Genomic DNA, 25,374 nt, shown 5'->3' on the forward strand with positions numbered 1-25,374 from the left:
AAATACAGAGCAGGGGTGACCAACAGTCCACAGCAGAGGTCGTAAGTCCATTACTAGCGATAAGAAAAAGGACATCTGAAACCGAGCCCTGTGGAACGCCATTCTCCTGGGTCTGTGGAGAACTGAGAACGGTGACAACCAAAACTCTAAACGTCTGTTGGGACTTGCTCTGATTAAATAATGGACTCTAGCGCAAAGATATTTAAAGATAAGATTGGCAGAGGACGGGTGTCGCTTAAGATGTTGCAAGGTGTGACTACAATCCCGGATGGTGATAGTAATGGCTGTGCTCCATCACAGAATTGACCAACAGTGAACAGGGCTCGTCAAGTGGTGAACAGCAGTGATAGCAGCACATTTTATCTTATCGGACAGATCACGGACAACTTCATCAATAAAATCTGACAAAAAAGTGTAAACGTGACCTGGGATGGAAAGCCCAGCGGGTGCGATAGATCTTATTTTCGTTTAGCCATAAATTATATGTCATCTAACAAGTATCAGAACACTGAGCAGAGCAAAGATCCAATAGAAGCATGCCTGTGCCAAAAAGACATATGTATGAAAAAAATATGAACATATATCTGTATTCCAATGTTTCCTTAAGTCAATATAAAATTTTTCGCTCTTCAACTATCTGTCTCTTCCCCTACGTGATTTTGGGTGGGTGTATTGCATGTATGTCAAACCACACACCTTGGAATAATCCACACAGTTCACACTTCCTTATGCCCTCAGTACTTAAATACCAGTATATGGGGTAACCTAGTCAATAGGAGGTGGGAAGGGAACAATAGAATTATATATGAAGGTAGTATCTGTTCCCAAATGAACAGATACCATTGGTGACCATGCAGCTTCTCTACAATGAAATGATAACTAAATTGACAGGGGGAGGGAGAGGAGGAGGGGGGGGGGGCAGTTAGGGCAGCAGGTGAAGGTGGCCTGTCGGGAGAGGGATTGCAAACCTGACCACTGGGTCTAAATGGACCTGGACAGCAACTGCTTCCAATGTGGTACGAAGTGGGATCCATGTACTAACAATGACCATACAGACCTGCATGAGAACGCTACAGGAAGCCCTCAAAGGGCCGACCAGGTTCTTACAAATCACAAAACCCACGAAGGGTTGGCGAGTGAGCCTCAGTAAAATGTGGTTCCTAGAGAACAACACAAGCAGCCAAATAAAAGGCAATAAGGGATTGCAATTCTGTGAGGTAAAGGTAAAATCCATTACAGTTTCACTGAATAATCACGGAGCAGTTATCCAAATGGGAGGCGAACGGGCTGGAGCCACTCACACAGCCAGGTCACTACTTGTCACCAAATAAGGATGGGATGATACCCATAAGTAAGAGGCCAGACTCACGTTGCGAGGGGTGAGATGGCACCTCCAGGGACACTGGAAGAGGGGATGGAGGGGGCAGCGGAAGGGGTGCAGGGGAGAGGGGAGGGGAGGAACCAGGGGATGGAGGGAGAGAGGCTTCAGCAAGATCCAGAACTGAAAGATAACAGGCAACCTTGGGGCACACAGACTGTGCCTATAGCTGAGTAGTGGTAGCAGTTGTGGATGCTGGGGAAGAGAGATCCCCAGAGGAAGCCCCATCACCAGCAGGCACCAAAGAAGTGGGACACTTCTTTGGCCAGGGAAGGGTATGACACCTGGAGGTGAGGGTATGGGAACTAAAGAGGTGGGGGAGAGGAGGGGGGGAGGACTGGGGTAAGGAAGAGGGAGGAGGAAAATATGTAACTGAGGCAACAGTAGAAGTCATCAACACAAGTTTAAGTTGCTCAGATTTCTGACAAGGCTCAGCATAAGATGAACAATCAAGAGACTTATACTCCTGTATTTTCTTTTCCTTCTTACATGCCGGGCCATCTGGTGAGTGTGGAGAGTGACGGTCATGACAATTAACACACTTGTGTGGTAGAGCAAAGAGGCTCCTCTTGTGGAGTGGCTGTCCACATTAACCACACATAAGCACTGCCATACATTGGGAAGACGTGCCCAAAACGCAAGGACCAAAAGCACTTGATGTGTGGCGAGACATACGGCTTCACATCACACCGATAACACATACCTCAACCTTCTCCAGGAGGGTCTCTCCCTCAAAAGCCAGAATAAAGGCACTGGTATCAGTATGGTTGTCCTTAAGATCTTTCTGCACACATCAGACAAAATGAATGCCCCATCATTCCTGTTGGGCCTGGAGTTCCTTATCAGTTTGAAGGATGAGGTACCTATGAAAAATGACTCCCTGAACCATATTCAAAGACTGATGCAAAGTAGTAGATACTGGGACATCGCCAAAATGAGCAAAGCACGAAGGACTGCATACTGGGCAGCAGAAGCAGTACTGATAAACAGTGAACCTGACTGCATCTTACTGAGAGACTCCATTTCACCAAACTTCTCTTCGATATTTTCAACAAAAAATAATACCTTTGTGGCAATCCACATCCATCCTAGTACAGACCTGGTAGCAGGAAAGTGTTTCATCCCAAGCCAGCAAGCCTGGCGCTCCTCCCATGGTGTAGCCACGGAAGGGAAGGCTGCAGGGTCACAAGCACCAGCAGCATGCAATGATCCATTCCCAACCAAATACACAGCTGTGGAAGAACAGTCAGCTTTTCAGAGATTGATGTGTTTCATACACACAGCATCCACCCTGATACCATCCACTCTGATCAGGGGCTCTTCCCATGGGCACCACCCAGCTGCAGTGAGGGCTGTCTGGCATTGTCGCTGCAGGGAGTTCTGATGCTCCAGAATGACAAGCAATCGCTCCTATGCATACATGAGGAGGCAACAGCTCAGGTATCAGAAGTGTGATCCCTGTATTATCAGGGTGCTCAGCCAGATAGGTATGTGACAGCCCCACTTCACAGACTGGCAACATGGGCTGGTGACCTAGTGGGACGGAGGGCGAGAAGGAAGGGGGGACGGAATGGGGGGAGAGGTTTCCACAATATAGATGCTAGGGAGAGAGTACTTCCCAAAACAGCCCACACTACAGTGAGAAAATTTAGAAGTGGAGGTCAAACCCTGAGACATACACATTATAATATTATGTAGACCCCCACAATTTCGTGATCACAGAACGTATAGGTCTACATATCGCCAACTATTAATACACAGCAGTTGTTCTGATAATACATTAGTGGCAAAATTTACAAAATAATTCAATCATATGAATGTATCACCAACTTTTCCCTCTGAAATACATAAAATTAATATATTACCTTAAAAATAAAAGCTTCTATTGATCTGATGGTGCTTCCAAGAGAGTACTAAAGATTTATTCCGATATACAGTAAGCACTTTCTTATCTGAAAGATATAATGCATCACTTACTCAAGGCATTTTTCCAGAGAGATTGGAATATGCCACAGTTAAACCCCTCAATAAGAAAGGTGATATGAGAGATGTCAACAGCATCACTACTGACATTTCCCAAAATTTTTGAGGTGGTGTATTCTCGAATAATATTCCACCTGAGCAACAATAATATCTCCAGTAAATCACAGTTCGGACTTCAAAAAAAGCTGCTAACTGAGAATGTCATTTAAATGTTCACTTCACAAATTTTACAAAATTAAATAACAAAACAGCACCAGTTGGTATTCTCTGTTACCTGTCTCGGGCATTTGACTGTGTGGACTACAATATCCTCATAGATAAACTGAGGTTTTATGGAATTAATGGTATAGCCAACAAATGAATAGTGTCATATCTAACCAAAAGAATGCTGAAAATTGTACTTCATAATTCAATCACTGGGAGAGGCAGCCCTGACAAACTTCTGCCATCTGGTGAGCAAGATGTATGAGAAAGGCGAAATACCCTCAGACTTCAAGAAGAATGCAGGTGTCAACAGGTGTGAAAATTATCGAACTATCAGTTCAATAAGTCATGTCTGCAAAACACGAACACAAATTCTTTACCGATGAATGGAAAAACCGGTAAAAAGCGACCTTGGGGAAGATCAGTTTGGATTCAATAGAAATGTTGGAACGCGTGAGGCAATACTGACCCTACGACTTATCTTAGAAGACAGATTAAGGAAAGGCAAAACCACATTTCTACCAGTTGTAGAATTGGAGAAAGCTGTTGACAATGTTGGCTGGAACACTATCTTTCAAATTCTGAAGGTGGCAGGGGTAAAATACAGGGAGTGAAAGGCTGTTCACAAATTGGACAGAAACCAGATGGCAGTTATCAGTCGAGAGCCATGAAAGGGAAGCAGGGGTTGGGAAAGGTGTGACACAGGCTTGTAGCCTATCACAGATGTTATTCAATCTGTATACTGGGCAAGCAGTAAAGGAAACAAAAGAAAAATTCGGAAAGGAATTAAAATCCACGGATAAAAAATAAAAACGTTGAGATTTGCGGATGGCATTGTAATTCTGTCAGAGACAGCTAAGGACCTGGAAGAGCAGATGAATGGAATTGACAGTGTCTTCAAAGGAGGATATAAGATGAATACCAACAAAAGCAAAATGAAGATAATGGAGTGTAGTCAAATTAAATCAGGTGATGCTGAGGGAACTAGATTAGGAAACGAGACAAAGTAGTAAATGAGTTTTGCTATTTAGGAAGCAAAATAACTGATGACTATCAAAGTAGGGAGGTTATAAAATGTAAACTGACTATGGCAAGGAAAGTGTTTCTGAAGAAGAGAAATTTGTTAACATCGACTATAGATTTGTGTGTCAGGAAGTCGTTTCTGAAAGTATTTGTATGGAGTGCAGCCATGTATGGAAGTGGAACATGGGTGATAAATAGTTTGAACAAGAGAACAGAAGCGGGTCGACAGAAGTGTCCGATCCCACACGTCGGCTTAGACCTGTGACGTAAGGGTGTTGTCATGTGTGACGTCATGACGGCGTGGAGTTTGGTTTGTGAGTGTGGCGTGTTTGTAGATGTCGTCGTGTTGTGGTTTGTTGTGTTCTCTGGTGGTATGTTCAGGGTTTTCGTTTGTGTGGTGTAATGGGCTCAGTTTGCTTTTGCTCATTATCCAGAATTGTTCGAGTGTCAGCTGTGTTTGTAGTGGAATTCGTTTCAGTGAGTCAACGATTTTGTGTGAAGGTTAATTTAGTGTTGTTCGGTGTACATCGTGTGGTAATTTTAGTAAAATTAATCAGTTGTTGTTTTTGTTCAGGAATGGATATGACGGATAAAATTAACAGCGCGCAGGTCAAGGGAAGTGTTCGATCCCAATGTATGGCTGTGTATGTTGATATTGGTATCGGGAGATGTTTTTGAGCTATATAGGCCAAGGGAAGTGTATGATCCTAATTTATGGGATCGGGAGCTGCTGTTGAGCTATATAGGTCAAGGGAAGTGTCCGATTCCAGATGATATTGTGTTTAGTGATATTTGGGGAGTTTTGTGATGTCGATTTTTTAAGTCGTTTTGTGTGGTTTTGTATGGGGGCGGGTGTCTAAATTTGTTTATATTTAGTTTACCCCCACCCAAAAACACCCCATTTCCCGCACTTGTCCCGTTAGTATCATTAGGCTTTTTGTTGAAAGTGTGTGTGTGTTTTTCGATGTATTTTCATCCTCATAATGTGTATGTACCGACTTTATATGTGCCATATTGCAATCGTGGTTTATGGTAGTTTCCACCATATTTGTGACATCATGGGTCAAAGCAGACAGGTGGGATCCGACGCTTCCGTATTTCCACAGAAGCTTTCAAAATATGGTACTAAAGAAGAATACTGAAGATTTGATGGGTAGATCACATAACTAATGAGGAGGTACTGAATAGAATTGGGGACAAGACGAATTTGGGGCACAACTTGACCAGAAGAAGGGATTAGTTGGTAGGACATGTTCTGGGGCATCAACGGATCACAAATTTAGTATTGGAGGGCAGTGTGGAGTAAAAATCACAGAGGGAGACCAAGAGATGAAAAATGCAGATTCGGAAGGATGTAGGGTGCATTAGTGACTTGGAGATGAAGAAACTTAACAGGATAGAGTAACAAGGAGAGCTACATCAAACCAGTCTCTGGACTCAAGACTGCAACAACAACCCATAGTGCTCAGAGCCATTCAGGTCTGCCATTGTTCATCATATATGTAAATGATCGCCCATATAACACTCAACCTATATAATTTGTTCTGTTGGCTGACAACGCTAGTACTGTAATCAATACAGGCATACACACAGCAACAGAAGAAATGATAATCAATGTTCCTAATGGTGTTATTGACTGGTTTTCCATGAATGGTCTCTCTCTCAATTTTAAAATGAATCAACATAATCCCTTCTGCACATGTAGAGGAACCACATCAATAACAAGTGTAACAAAAAGTGTCAACATAATAAACGGTGCAGAAACATCAAAACTTTCAGGTGTCCATAGGGATGAGAATTTTAAGTGGAAAAAGCACACTTTGGAATGCGTAAAACAAATTCATTCAGCCCCATGTGCACTTAGAACCACTGCAAATCTTGGGCAGAAAGAAATCAGTAATTCACATCTTTCAGATTTTCAGTCAACAAATCCATATGGAATAATGCTTTGGGGTAAAACAGCTTTAAGAAAGTAAATCTAAGTTGTTCAAGAATGTGCTGTAAGAACAATATTTGGTGCTCCTCCATAGGAGTCTGGCATTCTGTCTCCTGCTTTCCTACATATTTATCCCTTTTGAGGTTTGCTGTAAATAATCCAATGCAGGCCTAACTCAGGAGGAACACTGATGTACATAATTGGAATACGAGGAGAAAAAAATAACTAATTACCTCACATTGTTACTTGTCTTTAGCCCCAAGCATGGGGCAAATGCTGCACCAAAAATTTTTGGTCACTTACCCAGTGATAGAAACTGTCTGACAGACAGCACAGTTAAGTTTGGAAACAAACTGAAGAAGTTTCTCCTTGAGAACTCCTATCCCATGCAGAAATTTCTATCATTGTAATATGCAAAAGGTGGTGAGTATACTGACCCACATCAGTATATTCAAAAAAATCTTTAAATTCTTCAGTATTTTGTTACATTTATACATTAATTTGAGATGTGAATGTAAAATGACTTGTTTCACATCAATACGATCAATCGTTCAAACGATCCAGGGAGCATTAAACTATTACAATTTGGAACTATGCTGCCTAAACTATCTGTCTGTCAACTTGTTTTTATATGCTTCCCCAAAACTTGTCATTCAAAACACATCTGCTGGAACTCCGTAAAGACAGCTTCAGTTCCATAAATTATGCAGCAATGAAGAATATGTAGCCTACATGACAGTGGTTCACAGTATGACAGCGATATTGCTCTCTGTGTTATTTCACGTACAAGATCATATGCTAAAAAATTACTGGTAAGTTCCCTCACCCAATAACAGCGCATAAACAGTCAGTACTACAGAGGAATATGCTTAATATAGATACCTTACTTGTATTCTTTCGAGAGCCGCAATTCCGCTTTCGAAACCAATCCACATTAGTCACAAGCCACAACTCACAAACACGTTACGTTGTGTTTTAATTCAATAATTTTCATCTCCCGCCTTTTCTAGTGAAGAAATCTGCCAGTGGTGGCTCTGCGCTGTGGTATACAACCAGAGGTTGTATTGTTCACACATTAATTTGTTTATCTTTGAACTGAATGTAAATATGTGGTGACTGGGGTAGTGTTGGAGATTTTGTTATTGTTTATATTTAGAAAAGAGAGCTTTACAGTGACCCGTGCTTAATTTGTCTGTTTATGGCATTTAATTAAACACAGTCTATGAATCAGGACGGCACGCCATTGTTTTTTATGTTAAGAATAATTATTTATCTGATCCATAGCAATATTGCTTATCGAGTTCACTAAGGTTTGACATAAATATTAGCTGAAGCTATGGATTATCAGCACGATACGTAAGACATATGCTGGTGTGCCAACGATTTCTTTTTACAGGAAATGTCAAAAACTTCATCTAGTACGACGCATTCCGAAACCCAGATAAAATTAGCGCAGTTACAAGTTGAAAGAATAAAGGTAATTAGCATATATTGTGTGATTTAATGAATGCAAACGATATTTGGGTCTTCGACCCATGGCACGGCTTATACTTAACATTAATAGATGCTTGATAAGAATTATGTGATTTTGTTACTTTCCAACTGTAACCATTTGAAAATACTCGTGTTGTAGCCTTTGTGTTTTTAATTTTGAACGTTGATTTCGAAACTGTCTACGACTGTTTGTAGATTTAATGTATCCACACTGAAACACAGCAACTGCCACTTATCCTGGAACGAAATCGGTAAATGTTGGGGATTATAATCCGTCATCGTGGTGCGAGAGCCCAGTAAAAAATAAAACTTTTTCTTATTGTACGATCGCTTTGCAAAGCAATTAATCAGTGCATTGCTTCACATGACCCCAGGGATACAATAAAGTTGTGTCTAGAGATTATTACAATGAAAGATCAAAATTGAATGAATCCGAGGAATAAAACCAATGACATGTGGTAAAAACTTCAAATGTGTACATTTTTTAAAGTACATTTCATTGGAATATGCGAAGACATCGTTCGGTGAAGCTGAAGGAGTTTACAAAAGATTTTTTTCAATTTCTTAAGCTCATCTATGTTTCTCACAACATTTAACATACTACAGAAAGTTGTTGAGCGTATATGTGCATATAAATCTTGACTCCTTTTGTGTACAAATGGTAATTCTTGCTCTTGTGATTTTGTCCACTATTTCTTTTGAAAAGAGAAATGACAGAAGACAATAATGACTATATGTGCTGTGAACCAGTTATCAGAAATCGAATTGTATTTAGTTTATTTATTTTAAATGTTAAAAAAAATTTATTCTACTCTCAAGACTAGACATAATTTTTGTAACATGTTTCTGTAATCTGAAAAAGTTCTCTGTGAATCTTGTTACCCCTGTAGATGATTCTGGAACTCTTTAGTTGAATGGAAAGATACATAATAAGCTAATTTCTAAATCACCTTTGTTCTTAATTCTGCTTACTGCTAATTTAAGCGAACTAAGTCCAGGTTGTGGGCACATATTTAATGTTGTTGAGTGTGGATATTTCATCCAGTTTCTGTTCCATTTCTAATCCCCAAAATTGAATATATCTCCTTATATTGGTATTTTATTTCTGATTTTATTATAGTTGCAGGTTCTGGCACCTTGTTAGAAGTAGGCTACTGCAGTGCATATACTGTTACCAGAAGTTAATAATAATCTGTTTTCTTTGAACTGTCTGCCTTTATTAGCTGTCCATTCTATCAAAAGACAGATAATCATATCAGTTTTTGTACATGTCTAATACACATTTTATAGACCTACAGCCAGCTTCTTATTACATAGTGGGTAAATCTTGTGATTGTAAGAAAAGTGAGAAAGGACATTCAGAACATTTAGTAACTAAAAACAGACCATAACAGCAGATTATGGTGATTTGTAATAAACAAAGGGTTGACAGAAGCGTCCGATCCCAAGCGTCGGCTTTGACTCGTGACGTAAGGTTGTTGTCGTGTGTGACGTCATGACGGCGTGGTTTGTGAGTGTGGCGTGTTTGTAGATGTCGTGTTGTGGTTTGTTGTGCTCTCTGGTGGTATGTTCAGGGTTTTCGTTTGTGTGGTGTAATGGGTTCAGCTTGCTTTTGCCCATTATCAAGAATTGTTAGAGTGTCGGCTGTGTTTATAGTGGAATTCATTTCAGTGAGTTAACAATTTTGTGTGAAGGTTAATTTAGTGTTGTTCGCTGTACGTCATGCGGTAATTTTAGTAAAATTAATCGGCTGTTGTTTTTGTTCAGGAATGGATATGATGGATAAAATTAACACTGCGCAGGTCAAGGGAAGTGTTCGATCCCAATGTGTGGCTGTGTATGTTGATATGGATATCGGGAGATGTTTTTGAGCTATATAAGCCAAGGGAAGTGTTTGATTCTATTTATGGGATCGGAAGCTGCTGTTGAGCTATATAGATCAAGGGAAGTGTCCGATTCCAGATGATATTTTGTGTTTAGTGGTATTTGGGGAGTTTTGTGATGTCGGTGTTTTTCGTCATTTTGTGTGGTTTTGTGTGTGGGAGGGTGTCTAAATTTGTTTGTATTTAGTTTGCCCCCACCCAAAAACACCCCATTTCCCACGTTTGTCCCATTAGTGTCGTTAGGCTTTTTGTGGAAAGTGTGTGTGTTTGTTTTTCGATGTATTTTCGTCCTGATAATGTATACGTACCGACTTTATATGCGCCATATTGGAATCGTGGTTTATGATCGTTTCCGCCATATTTGCGACGTCATGGGTAAAAGCAGACGGGCGGAATCGGACGCTTCCGTATTTCCTAAACAAAGTTCTTTTAAATGTGTTGTACCTAACCAATACCAGATGTCGGCTTTGCCTCATAACGTAATGATGATGTGGAATGTGATATGATAGATATTCAAACAGAGAACATAGCACTGCCAGTATTTATTTTTCTTCTATTTTTTGGACCTTAGGCTATTGTCACATACTGACCTGTAACATAACCCAAGGTCTGAGTTATGTTGAAAGACATCAGTTTGTTTGTGAGCTGGCAAATCCAATGAATGTAATGTCATGAGAATAACTATAACTCTTGTTAGGACACATATATTGTGCATGGTGTACTGGTATTGAGAAGACTAACTGATTCAAACCAGTCTCTAATGTTGATGTTAAGTCCCACAATCCAGTTGGGAAGCCTGTAATGTCTATTCTGTGGAGGTGACTGGTAAAGTTGTTGTGATGCAAACAAAACTTCATTATGGAAGTTCAGTGGCATCTTCTGCACCTCCAATCCATAAACCAATATCTTCTGGATGCAGTAGTTTACAAAGTAGAGTTCTGGCAGTTTCCATGCTGTCCTATTTCCTGTTCTTCGTGCCCTATCTTTTTATTTCAAGGATGTGTCAGATTCTTTAAAATTTGGATTAATTATGTACTCATTATGTGTTTCGTCCTTTGTGAAGCAGCCCACATACATATTTCATTGGATGCCTTGGTGCTCTGGTGTGCAGAGGAAGTTCACCAAAGTTCCAAAGTGCTGTTGCTCTGTCCCTTCTGCACTTCGTTCATAAGAACATCTTTTCTTTCCACATTGCAGGGGTAAGATGGTATTCTTAACAAGTCAGATAGGATGAGGATCTCATTTTCATAGAGCTTGACAAAATGGAGAGTTTGCATGATGGTCTAGCTTCCATAAACACTGGCATGTTCTGAAGAGGGGTATTTGTCCTTTCTTCTTGGTGATTAGGACAAAAGAAGGCACTGCCTACCTTGTTTGATTAGTTATTTTTTACTAGTAAGTGAATATTTTAATCATATCTGTCTGTTCATTTTCAGAGCTCTGGTGAATATATGGTTCACAATTGATGTATCAAATTTGGTAAGGGAATACCAATTGGATGAAATAAGCAGTGGATAGGAAGGAAGTTTCCCATTGAATAGTGATTGCTATTTAGTAGCATCTTCGTGTGTGATTACAACATAGCTGTCTCAGTACTTCATTGTTGACCTTGTACTTTTCTTCGAAGATGAATTTTGATGATCACATCTCCATTTGCTGATCAATAGAGAGCAAACACGCACATCAGAATATTGGGACGTAGTGGTATGGCAGTGCATAGTGCTGATCACCTGTCCATCAAATCACCAACCTTTAAAGTTATTGGTTCTAGTGTGAGGAATGTAACTTCTGACTTAGAACAGTTAGGCTTGGAGTGAATGGATGGTAGCCAGTAACTATGTTAAGCAAACTTTTCTCAGCATGGGAGGAGAAGATAACTCATCATTGTTTTTACTGGCTCAGTAGTTTAGTCTCCCATCATGCAAGCCAAGCATTAAATATGATTGACTATTTCAATGCATTTCATTTGACAGCTGCAGAAACTCTGTCTTCAATGAATATATGTTATATTTTAAATTTGTATTTCCCTCTCTGAATCTCTAAATCTTGCCAGTAGAAATTTCAAAACCAGGCTGATAAACCTGGTCAGAGTTTTACTACAGCTGCATATTTCCTGATCAGTGTTGAATATTAATGTTCAAATAACAGCACTGCGGCTACAGGATGCACCTAGTTCTGTAGATGTGAATTTACATTTGCTGACTGAAAAGCAAACAAATTGTAGCAGGCACAGTTGAAGTATTCGTGTACTATCAGTTTTATCGATGACATGTAGTTATGGCTCAGGTGCTGACCTCTGTGGTAGCAGCACCAGGCCAGTTGATCATTTGTGCGTCCATTTTACTAGCTTCTAAATGTACATGAGTCATTCATTTATAGTTGTCTGTGTGCTTTTGTAATTCAGTCCTAAATTTCTCGCATGTTTGTGTAGTGTAGTTTTCCACTGTCTTTAATGTGGATACAGACTGTGATTGCTGTGTTCAGAAGCGAGCTGAGTCTATGAACCTACACTCACAACTTCAGTTGGTGATGGCTTCAGTCACACAGCTTGAAGCTGTTGCCAATGGGCACCACTGTGTGGGGCCAGATGTAGTAATCCAAGGGACATCCCATGTGTCCCCCGATCAGTCCATTGCTGGGTCGAGCCTGGTTACTGCCCACATTGAGATTGACTCTTACACAGGGTGAAGTGGGAGATTGTTTCAAGGTGTGGCAGGCAGTGAAAGATTTTCCATGGGCTGATCAAAAACCCTCCCCGGTTCATCTGACACATAGGTATCAGAGATTGATAAAGATACTGAGCCAGATACAACCACTTTTTCTGTTTCAGAATAAGTCTCTCAGCTTTTAAAATACAGAGGGTGGGATTACTGGTAGATAGGAGCTCTAATATTAGACTTGTAATGGGACTCTTTGGGGATATTGCTGCCAAGAAGGGGAAGAAGTCATGTATGCATACCAGAGGGAATTGTACCGGGTGTGGAACAGGTCCATCCGGATGCCATGAAGAGCATAGGTTGCAGCCAACTGCAGGTGATAGAACATGTCGATTCTAATGATGTATGTCATTTTAGATCAGGAGAGATGCTCTGTGGTTTCTGACAGCTGTCTGAAGTGATACAGACAGCTAGTCTTGCTTACAAGATGAGGGCAGAGCTCGCCATCTGCAGCACTGTAGACTGGACTGCCGGTGGACCTATGGTACAGAGCCAAGTAGAGATTCTGAATCAAAGGCTGAGATAGTTCTGCTACTGTGTAGGCTGCATATCCCTTGACCTGCACTATGGGATAGTGGATTATCAGGTTCTGCTTAATAGACTGGGTGTCTGTTACATAGAGGAGGCAGCTACACAAACAGTGGGTGCTGTGTGAAGTGTACTGGGTTGTTGTTTCAGGTTAGAGATCTGCAGAAGTGTAGAAACAAGTGTTCAGTCTCAAAGAGTGTAAGTTGAACATGTTGTAGCTGTGTTGGGAAAGAACCAGAGCCCCTAATGCTCTTGGAAAGTTCTGAAACAGAAATTGTTGTTGTTGTGGTGGTGGTCTTTTCAGTCCACAGAATGGTTTGATGCAGCTCTCCATCCTACTCTACCCTGTGCAAGTCTGTTCATCTCTGAAAAACTACTGCTATCTTCATCTCTCTGAATCTGCTTACTGGACTCATCTCTTGGTCTCCCTCTACAATTTTAATCAACATATTTCTCTTCTTCAGAGACACTTTTCTTACCACTGCCGTCTACATTTTACATCCTCTCTATTTTGGCCATCATTAGCTATTTTGCTTCCCAAATAACAAAACTCATGTACTACTTAAAGTCTCTCATTTTCTAATCTAATTCCCTCAGCATCACCTGAGGCCTTGCATGAACCTACATTTCTCCGGAATCCAAACTGATCTTCCCTGAGGTCAGCATGTACCAGTTCTTCCATTCTTCTATAAAGAATTTGTGGTAGTATTTTGCAACCATGGCATATTAAACAGATAGTATATATATAATAGAAGGAAACATTCCATGTAGGAAAAATATACCTAAAAACAAAGATGATGTGACTTACCAAATGAAAGTGCTGGCAGGTCGACAGACACACAAACGAACACAAACATACACACAAAATTCAAGCTTTCGCAACAAACTGTTGCCTCATCAGGAAAGAGGGAAGGAGAGGGAAAGACGAAAGGATGTGGGTTTTAAGGGAGAGGGTAAGGAGTCATTCCAGTCCCGGGAGCGGAAAGACTTACCTTAGGGGGAAAAAAGGACAGGTATACACTCGCACACACACACACACATATACAGACACAAGCAGACATATTTAAAGACAAAGAGTTTGGGCAGAGATGTCAGTCGAGGCAGAAGCACAGAGGCAAAGATGTTGTTGAATGAATGTCATATATGTCTGCTTATATATATATATATATATATATATATATATATATATATATATATATATATATATATATATATATATATATATATATATATGTTGTTGAATGAATGTCATATATGTCTGCTTATATATATATATATATATATGTCTGCTTGTGTCTGTATATGTGTGGATGGATATGTGTGTGTGTGTGCAAGTGTATACCCGTCCTTTTTTCCCCCTAAGGTAAGTCTTTCCGCTCCCGGGACTGGAATGACTCCTTACCCTCTCCCTTAAAACCCACATCCTTTCGTCTTTCCCTCTCCTTCCCTCTTTCCTGATGAGGCAACAGTTTGTTGCGAAAGCTTGAATTTTGTGTGTATGTTTGTGTTCGTTTGTGTGTCTGTCGACCTGCCAGCACTTTCATTTGGTAAGTCACATCATCTTTGTTTTTAGGTATATATATATATATATATATATATATATATGTGTGTGTGTGTCAGCACCCGCTTTCCCTGGAATTGCAATTGTTATAGGCTCTGAGAGCTGACTACTTGTTGTTGTTGTTGTGGTCTTCAGTCCTGAGACTGGTTTGATGCAGCTCTCCATGCTACTCTATCCTGTGCAAGCTTCTTCATCTCCCAGTATCTACTGCAACCTACATCCTTCTGAATCTGCTTAGTTTATTCATCTCTTGGTCTCCCTCTACGATTTTTACCCTCCACACTGCCCTCCAATGCTAAATTTGTGATCCCTTGATGCCTCAAAACATGTCCTACCAACCGATCCCTTCTTCTAGTCAAGTTGTGCCACAAACTTCTCTTCTCCCCAATCCTATTCAATACCTCCTCATTAGTTACGTGATCTACCCACCTTATCTTCAGCATTCTTCTGTAGCAGCACATTTCGAAAGCTTCTATTCTCTTCTTGTCCAAACTAGTTATCGTCCATGTTTCACTTCCACACTTCCATACATGGCTACACTCCATACAAATACTTTCAGAAACGACTTCCTGACACTTAAATCTATACTCGATGTTAACAAATTCCTCTTCTTGAGAAACGCTTTCCTTGCCATTGCCAGTCTACATTTTATATCCTCTCTACTTCGACCATCATCGGTTATTTTACTCCCTAAATAGCAAAACTCCTTTACTACTTTAAGTGTCTCATTTCCTAATCTATTTCCCTCAGCATCACCCGACTTAATTCGACTACATTTCATTATCCTCATTTTGCTTTTGTTGATGTTCATCTTATACCCTCCTTTCAAGACACTGTCCATTCCGTTCAACTGCTCTTCCAAGTCCTTTGCTGTCTCTGACAGAATTACAATGTCATCGGCGAACCTCAAAGTTTTTACTTCTTCTCCATGAATTTTAATACCTACTCCGAATTTTTCTTTTGTTTCCTTTACTGCTTGCTCAATATACAGATTGAATAACATCGGGGAGAGGCTACAAACCTGTCTTACTCCTTTCCCAACCACTGCTTCCCTTTCATGTCCCTCGACTCTTATAACTGCCATCTGGTTTCTGTACAAACTGTAAATAGCCTTTCACTCCCTGTATTTTACCCCTGCCACCTTCAGAATTTGAAAGAGAGTATTCCAGTTAACATTGTCAAAAGCTTTCTCTAAGTCTACAAATGCCAGAAACGTAGGTTTGCCTTTTCTTAATCTTTCTTCTAAGATAAGTCGTAAGGTCAGTATTGCCTCCCGTGTTCCAACATTTCTACGGAATCCAAACTGATCTTCCCCGAGGTCAGCTTCTACCAGTTTTTCCATTCGTCTGTATAGAATTCGCGTTAGTATTTTGCAGCTGTGACTTATTAAACTGATAGTTCGGTAATTTTCACATCTGTCAACACCTGCTTTCTTTGGGATTGGAATTATTATATTCTTCTTGAAGTCTGAGGGTATATCGCCTGTCTCATACATCATGCTCACCAGATGGTAGAGTTTTGTCATGACTGGCTCTCCCGAGGCCATCAGTAGTTCAAATGGAATGTTGTCTACTCCCGGGGCCTTGTTTGGACTCAGGTCTTTCAGTGCTCTGTCAAACTCTTCACGCAGTATCTTATCTCCCATTTCGTCTTCATCTACATCCTCTTCCATTTCCATAATATTATCCTCAAGTACATCGCCCTTGTATAAACCCTCTAGATACTCCTTCCACCTTTCTGCCTTCCCTTCTTTGCTTAGAACTGGGTTGCCATCTGAGCTCTTGATGTTCATACAAGTGGTTCTCTTCTCTCCAAAGGTATCTTTAATTTTCCTGTAGGCAGTACCTATCTTACCCCTAGCGAGGCAAGCCTCTACATCCTTACATTTGTCCTCTAGCCATCCCTGCTTAGCCATTTTGCACTTCCTGTCGATATCATTTTTGAGACGTCTGTATTCCTTTTTGCCTGCTTCATTTACTGCATTTTTGTATTTTCTCCTTTCATCAATTAAATTCAATATTTCTTCTGTTACCCAAGGATTTCTATTAGCCCTCGTCTTTTTACCTACTTGATCCTCTGCTGCCTTCACTACTTCATCCCTCAGAGCTACCCATTCTTCTTCTACTGTATTTCTTTCCCCCATGCCTGTCAATTGTTCCCTTATGCTCTCCCTGAAACTCTCTACAACCTCTGGTTCTTTCAGTTTATCCAGGTCCCATCTCCTTAAATTCCCACCTTTTTGCAGTTTCTTCAGTTTCAATCTGCAGTTCATAACCAATAGATTGTGGTCAGAATCCACATCTGCCCCAGGAAATGTCTTACAATTTAAAACCTGGTTCCTAAATCTCTGTCTTACCATTATATAATCTATCTGATACCTACTAGTATCTCCATGATTCTTCCAGGTATACAACCTTCTTTTATGATTTTTGAACCTGACTACAGCCAGAGATAAATTCAGCTGAAGATTTACCAAGGACCTGATTGGTGTTCAGAAAGTACAGATTGAATTCAGATGCCAGTGGTGTGTTTGTTGCTGTTTAAAATAGTTTATCTTGTAGTGAAACTGAAGTAGATAGTTTCTGAAAGTTAATTTGTCTAGAGGTTATACTTGACAACAGGAATAAATTAATAGTTGGTTCCTTTTACTGACCCTCATGACTCCGATGATATAATTGTTGAAGGGTTCAAGGGTTCAAGGAAAATTCAAGTCTCATCTTGAGCAGGTAAAATTATAATTTTTGGTGACTTCAATCTACCTTCGAAATGTTGGTGAAAATACATAAGCAAAGTCAGTGGTAGGCATCAAACATCATCCAAAATTGTACTAAATGCTTTTCAAAAACTATTTTGAGAAAATTAGCTTGGGAGCCCACTCAAAGTGTAAACAGTTGCAATAACATACTTAACCTCTTAGTAACAAATAATCCTGAGCAAATAGGGAGCATCATGAAGGACACAGGGGTCAGTGACCACTTGGTCAATTTAGCATAATATCCAAATTCACAAAAAATAAATATAAAATGTATCTCTTTAAAAAGGCAAATAAAAATTCACTTACTATCTTCCTAAGAATCAGTCTCCATCCCTTCCACACTAACTATGTAAGCATAGACAAGGTGTGACTTAAATTGTAGGAAATAGTATTGAAGACAATTAAGAGATTTATACCAAACAAATTAATAAGAGGCGGAACAGATCCCACATGGTACACAAAACAGCTCAGAATACTGTTGAAGAAGCAATGAAAAAAGCACGCCAGATTTAAAAGAACGCAGAATCTCCAAGTTTGACCATGTTGTAGTAGAGAATCTCAAAATTTAACTTAGCATTCAGTATGAGAAGCTCTAAATCTGGAAAATCCAAAGAGATTCTAGTTTTATGTAAAGTATATCAGCGGCAAGACCTCCGCTGTGTGATGGCAATGGTAATGTTACTGATAACAGTGCCACCAAAGCAGAGTTACTAAACACAGTTTTCTGAAATTCCTTCACCAAAGAAGATGAAGTAAATATTTTTTAATTCAAATCAGGAACAACAGCCAATATGAGTAACTCAGAAACAGAAACCCTCAGGGTAGCAAAGCAACTAAAGTCACTTAATAAAGGCAAGCATTCCACACCAGATCGTATACCAATTAAGTTCCATTCTGAATATCCTGATGTTATAGCTCCATACTTCGCGATCATATACAGCTGCTCACTCGGCAGAAGACCTGTACCTAAGGACTGGAAAGTTGCACAAGCCACGTGAATACCGAAGAAAGTAAACAAAAGTAATTTTCTATATTACAGGTCTGTTTCACTGACGTCAACTTGCAGAGTATTTTAGAACATATAATGTGTTTGATCATTATTCATTACTTCAAAGAAAACTATCTGCTGACACATAGCACAGATTCAGCAAATATTGTTCTTGTGAAACAACTGGCTCTTTGTTTACTAGAAATAATGCATGATGCTGACATAGGACCTCAAATTGATTACACATTTGTAGATTTCCAGAAAGCTTTTGACACCATTCCTCACAAGTGGCTTCTAATCAAATTGTGTGACATGGAGTTTAGTCTCAGTTGTGCAACTGGATTTCTGATTTTCTGTCAGAAGGGTCACAGTTTATAGTAATTGGCAGAAACTTGTCATAAAACAGAAGTGATATCTGCCATTCCCAAAAGAATTGTTACAGACCCCCTGCTGTTCCTGATCTATATAAAAGATTTAGGAGACTGAGCAGCCCTCTTAGTGTGTTTGCTGATGGTGTGCCATTTACTGTGTAGTAAAGTCATCAAAAGTTCAAAACCAATTCTAAAATTATTTATACAAGATATTTGTTGATTGATCCTGAACAATAAAAAGTGTGAGCTTATCCAAATGAGTACTAAAAAGAATATATTAAACTTCAGTTACATGATAAATCACACAAATCTAAAGGCGATAAATTCAACTAAATACCTAGGGATTACGATAATGAACAACTTAAATTGGGATGATCACATAGGTAACATTGTGTGGAAGGTGAACCAATGACTGTGTTTTATTGGCAGAACACTTCGAAGATGCAACAGATCTGCTAAACTTACTGTCAACACTACACTGATCCGTCCTCCTCTGGAGCATTGCTGGGCAGTATGGAATCTGTACCAGATAGGCTTCACAGAGGATATTGAAAAATTTCAAAGGAGGACAGCTCATTTTGTATTATTACAACATAAGGGAGAGTGTCACAGTTATGACATACATGTTAGGGTAGCTATCATTAAAACAAAGGATTTTTCATTATAGCGACATCTTTTCAAGATATTTCAACCACCAACTTTATCCTCAGAATGCAAAAAAAAAAAAAAAAAAAAAAAAAAAAAAAAAAAAAAAAAAATTTGACTCATACCTACATCAGGAGAAATGGTCATTGTGATAAAATAAGAAAACATCAGAAAAAACACAGAAAGATTTAAGTGTTCATTATTGCAGCATGAAATTCGAGAGAGTAATGGTAGAGAAATAGATTGAAGGTGGTTCGATGAACCATCTGCCAAGCACTTCATTGTGAATTGCAGATAGTCAGCTAGATGCAGACACTGGTCATTATCTCATCCTAGGGAGAATATGAAAGGATTTCTTCACTCTCAAAATTTTCCCGACGTCACTTCACAAGTAATTTAGCAAATAGAAGAGAATATACATCTTTTATTCCTGAATGTACTAATCAGACATAAAGTGAGTGCCACATTGGTCATAGCAGGTATCCTAGAGGGTGAGGCAGATGAAAGTGGTCCATAGAACAGAGTTCCAGGGTACAAAGAAACACAGTACTAACGTGACTACAGCAGACTTTGAAAGTGACCACCATTCATCTCTTGGCAAGGTGCCAGGTGGACTCTGGAATTTATGAAATCTCATCTGAGATGTTCTGCTGCAGTTCTTGAAGACTATGAGGATTGTTCCTATACATGTTAGACTTGAGAGCTCTCCACACAAAGTAATCAAACATTGACAGATCAGGTGACCTGGGTGTCCAGCTACGGCCACGACCAGACTGCTCTCTGCTAAGAACTCTGTCAGGCGTGAATGTTGTGTAAATGTGCCCCAAGGTTCGGCCAACTGTATGGGCAGTTGCTACATCCTGTTGGGGTGTGGTTGTATGCATACATTCATGTCCAATCACATCCACTCGTCTGGGCCACTTTTATTTGTCCCAACCTGTACAATACAGGATAACCTCTGCTTACTTGCCTCCCTGCAGCATAGTGTTTTGCAGTCATAAATCAAAGTAATTCCCATTTTAGTGTTCTTTACATTGTGCAATGCAGAATAAAAGGATGGTAGAAAATGGAAGCTAATATCCCAGTCTGATGACCAAGCAAGGTGACATAGTGTTTAGCACACTGGTCTCACATCCAAGAGGATGACGGTTCAAACCTGCATCAGGCCATCCTGCATTAGATTATCTGTGATTTCCCTAAATTGCTTCAGGCCAATGCTGGGATGGTTCCTTTGAAAATACACGGCCAGTTTCCTTCCCCAATCTGAGAGTTTGCCCTGTCTCTAATGACCTCATTTTCAGTGGGACATTAAACACCAATCTCCTCCTCCTCTCAATCTGATGGACAAATCGTCATTAACGGTATCACGTATTCTCATTCCATGAAACACCATCTCTCCTGTCATTGCTGGTCAGATATCAATAATGAAATTCCTCCCACTGGTGGACCTTGTATAGCTACCTCCAAGTCAAATATCATCACCATAAAAATAGTTAGAAACTTCAATTGCAGTGCCAGGCAGTAAGAAAATTATGATGCTTGTGACCAACTACGTTGGTAATATTACTGTACAACCAACACCATAATGATGTGTGTTATCTAGCTTTCCTCTGAATATACCTCTCTCTCTTTCTGTGTGTACTAAAAAGTTTCCAACATGATTTTGGGCTTTCTTTCTTTTTGTGATTTTTTACATACATTGTAGATTTTCTCCTGTACAATAGAATGTAATGTCTATCAAATTTTATGAGAACCAGAATGTGATTATCTTATTTCTCCAGAATCTTATGTTTATGATATCATCATTTATGTATTACCTTTCTTAACAATCCCAGCACATAATAAATAATGTAAGACACTTTTTCATAACAATCAAGGCATTTGTTAACAAGGCACCTACTAATTGGAAAAAAATTACATATTGTCCCTTAAAATTGAGTGGTTTGTTGAGTTTGTATTTTATACAACTCAATTGCATGGACATTACACAGTGTTTTAACCGGTTTCGACCAGTCTCATCTTCAGACTAAAAGCATATGCTGCAAGCTGTGATGTAATATTCCAGTCACATTGTCAGCCATATTAAAGCTCTCTTGGTTTCTGTACACTGCTCAAGTACCACGAACCCATACATTGTGAAACAATACAACAGGAGTGTCACATCACCAATTGCAGCATGTGCCTTAGTCTAAAGATAACCTCTAGCTGTTTGAAACCAGTTACGTCATTGTGAAATTTGCATGTAATTGTGTCATAAAAAATGTTAAAAAATAAAACAGCAACTACTAGTGATGGTATACTGTTTCTGCCACTCAAAAATTGTAACTGCCAAATTTGTGTAATCTTTTTTAGTTAGTTTACAACCACTGAGAGTGAAAAATCCACTTTGTAACAAAACCAAATTGCCACTTTCCATGCCTACCCCATATTTGTGACCTAAGTTTAATACACAAAGGAAAAAAAATGATATATCAGTAACATGAGCTCCCTGCAAAAGACTGCACATTCAGATAATGGATCTTTTGATTCCCAATGTGCAAGTGGGAAGTACTTAAGCCAATGTAAAAACACCAAGACAGCAAAGAAATTTATAAAAGAAGACTTAGAGAGAAAAACCAAGAAAGAATAATAAAAATGCATTTGTGTAATGTTATGAATTATGTAGTGAATCCTTTGAGGAAAACCCAAAGTGAAACCCAGTCAGATGGTTAGATGAGGTCAACGTAGAGGAAAAAAAGCTCATTGAATTTAATTTGAGAATATTAAGACAGAGGTTTAAAAATCTTAGAAGAAAACAGTTCAAAATGAATTTCTCTAGTTGGCTAATTAAAAGAAAAAAAGATGGGAAATACAAAATCTAAAGCTTAAAGAACGGACCTAAAAACCTTTCTACAAATATATTTCACATTTTTAACCACATTCAGTTTTGATTAATCTTCTCTCAAACAACGGGAGTTCTCTTCTCTGAAAACCTCTAACTGGTTGAAACCAGTTACATCAAAATTACATATATTTACAGTAAAGTTGTAATATCTGTAAAATGTACTTGAAGTGAGATCCACTTTCTGTTGTTTTATTAAGAGTTGTTTTCTATTGTCCACCCAACTTCTCTAGCATTCTTTAAGCTTGTGGGATGATCCAAATTCCTTTCTTTGCCTTCAGTTCATGACATCATGATGCAAAACTTATGTAAAATATCCTCTCCTTAAGTTTTGATTCCTTTATTATTTTAATTTTCCCCTCATAAAGCTGCCATTAATATGCTAATATCTCAGTTGATACTTTTTGTTTCAGTTTCTCTTTGTGAAATGGGTTTTATGCCCTATCTCCTGGTTATCACAAGAAATTGCCTTAACCATTAGTTATCTGATCACACAACTAAAACTGATTCAGAATTTCATTGTCATTGATCTACATTTAAATAACACCGCAAATACTTCACAAGCCACTATACATTGCATGGAGGAGGGTTCATCGTACCAATATTATTGATTTTCTTTCTTATTACGTGTGTGTATTGAATGAGGTAAAAATGACTGGCTGAATGCCACCTATTATATAGTTCAGCCGGTATGAGTCTCGTCTCTTAAGTTGCTTTCACTTTTTATTTCCACTTGCTCCTGCTTCTACCTTAAATCCCAGTGCTCTGTCTCTTTTATCATCATTTTATTATCCTTAACATTCCTCCTGTGACCTTTTTCATCCATTGTGGGAACCTCATGGTTCTAACTACTGCAGATTTGTTAAAGTTTTTTTCTAATGTTGATTATGTAATCAGCTCACATTCAGCCAGTACCGTAATTTACACTGTTGCAAATTTCGAGCCAGTAAGCTCCCATTCATAAACTGTTTGGAGCCCACTCCTTTTGTCTGTCATCTTCAAACAAAATCCTTGTAAACCATTTCAGTCTGTAATTCAGACGACAAATTAGAGTTCTAAACACTGTCAGAATATATTAACAAGGGAGCTCTATACAATTAACTGAGTATGGCCATAATTCTGCTTTGGGTCACTAAATAACAAAAATCCACTTGTTATAAAAATTGTACTGACGCATTTGCCATTTACAGCACAGTGTACAAATTCTATTTTACTCTCATTGTTCGAGGGCACTTACGAGCTCATACAGCAACAGTTGGATTATGTCAAAAAATTTCACATATCAGTCAAAGGTGACTTTATTGTTTCACTTCTATATAGTTATCAGCACTGTGGTCTTTACATTCTGATGTTGTCTTTATTATACGCTTTCAGGATGAAGATGAGCAATGGATATCTGGAGAAGAATTGTATACTGAAGGCAGCAGTGATGATGATGATGCTGCATTGAGAGCAAAACGGAGGTATGATGAAAGACATGCAAGAGCACCGAAAAAGAATGTTAAATCTTCATCAGTTAAAGACAAAAGTGATATCCTTGAACAGAAGAGCTCCCCAGCAAAACAGTATGTAGAAGCTTCACCTGCTGAGTGTGTTCAGAGTACTACTGAAACAGTAAATACTGTTGGTATTGCAAATGAAAGTAAAACTTTCAATAGTATTGTTGTTGTCAATGAAACTGGGGCAGTGTGTACTACTGTTGAAGTGGATGAAACTGGAACTATGAATCCTGTTGGGCTTGCTGTAGATTCACAAGATTGTTATGATCTTCAACAACCAATTCCCAATGATAATGATGGCTGTGATATACATGTGGAGGCTGATGATTCAGAAATTTCTTGGAGGCCTAAAAGAGGTAGTATTAAACTTCCCAACATAACAGTGGAAGGAAGAGTAGTAGAATTGTTAACCAATTCACAAATGTAGCATTATTATATTTTTGTACTTACAGTTACAGAGCAAAGTTGCTGTTGCATTAATATGGTATTTTAATATATAAAGAATTTATAACTCATCATGAAACTGAAAATGTTTGAAAGTGATGCAGAACACAAAATAACAACAGAAAAAAAGTCATGCTACAATTTGTTTTGTATTGAAATAATTACACTAATTTTTCCTTCGATTAAAGATTTACATTTATATTCAGATGAAATCAGAATATTGTTATTCATGTAAGGCAAAATACTTTTGTTATTGACTGGTTGTCTGCTTTCATGAAAAGTTATGTAAATATTAGTAATATTATTTTTATTATTATTTAATGTCATACTCATATAAAAAATGTTAATCCAAAGATTTCAAGTTTTGTTTCTTTCACCACTCTCCAAATACAATAATTATTTTGTACATTATTGAAGTAACTGTATTTAACATTCCTACACATGTGGTGTCACTTTCTCAGGTGTGATAATTATTTTGAACTTCATATTTGTATCTTTACGATTACTTATCTAATATGGAAAAATCAACTTGTGGGCTAGAAAATAAAGCCTATCATATACACCACGGGTCATACGGTGGGAGCAGATATTGTCTTGTACCAGCAAAATCGGTGTATGTATTTTTTGGTGACGTGATTGTCAGTGTACAACATGTACTTACGTAAGCATACCACACAAACCTAGCAGTTTTTACTCAGAAATATGAGATTAAGAACAGGCTGGTTGAGTAGAAGTGCATTAAAATTCCAGATAATGGTTATCTACAATTCAGGGGACCTGTGGTCCAGGAGTGTTAGACTTCTAAATTCACAACTGTCATTTGTGAATGTTGGTTAATTGTTCTCATTACTCAGCTGGAAAATATTTATCACCTAATGTCAACTGTCTATGTTAGCAGAGTAATTTGCTGGAGATACCCAGTAGGAATGATAAGATTTGTTATACGCATATTAACAAGGTAAAAACTGTGACAAACTTTTGTACAAGTCAATGCAAGGAATAAAAATGTAGTGTCCATAGTTACCCATAAAAACACAAAAGATTATTAAATAAGCAGAGCACAGATCCTAAATTATCACATCCC

The 25,374-nt window shown here is 38.8% G+C and overlaps 2 protein-coding genes across 7 annotated transcripts in view; one reads left to right on the top strand and one right to left on the bottom strand.

Annotated features, from left to right (window-relative positions):
* The window catches only part of LOC126187931 (claspin), a 188,668-nt gene extending 181,129 nt beyond the window's left edge, over positions 1-7,539 (bottom strand). For 2 of the 5 annotated variants that reach the window (XM_049929297.1, XM_049929293.1), the window contains exon 1: positions 7,412-7,533. The gene's annotated coding sequence lies outside the window, so the exon portion shown is untranslated. Of the gene's footprint in view, positions 1-2,477; positions 2,611-6,827; positions 6,967-7,406 lie in introns of those variants that run through there. The other 3 variants (XM_049929295.1, XM_049929294.1, XM_049929296.1) reach the window with 3 other exon arrangements.
* Positions 7,540-7,613: 74 nt separating this feature from the next.
* On the top strand, positions 7,614-24,600 carry LOC126188127 (uncharacterized). Of its 2 annotated transcripts, XM_049929605.1 has the most exons (4): positions 7,614-7,834; positions 7,921-8,001; positions 23,538-23,639; positions 23,722-24,600. In XM_049929605.1, the coding sequence occupies exons 2-4, from the start codon at positions 7,924-7,926 to the stop codon at positions 24,271-24,273; spliced, it is 732 nt and encodes a 243-aa protein (XP_049785562.1). In that variant the 5' UTR covers positions 7,614-7,834; positions 7,921-7,923; the 3' UTR covers positions 24,274-24,600. The 2 variants fall into 2 exon arrangements, with proteins under 2 accessions (XP_049785562.1, XP_049785563.1); XM_049929606.1 differs by lacking the exon at positions 23,538-23,639 and having other exon boundaries at positions 23,722-24,575.
* The last annotated feature ends 774 nt before the right edge of the window (positions 24,601-25,374 follow it).

Source organism: Schistocerca cancellata, chromosome 5, assembly GCF_023864275.1.
Source record: "Schistocerca cancellata isolate TAMUIC-IGC-003103 chromosome 5, iqSchCanc2.1, whole genome shotgun sequence".
Taxonomy (NCBI): domain Eukaryota; kingdom Metazoa; phylum Arthropoda; class Insecta; order Orthoptera; family Acrididae; genus Schistocerca; species Schistocerca cancellata.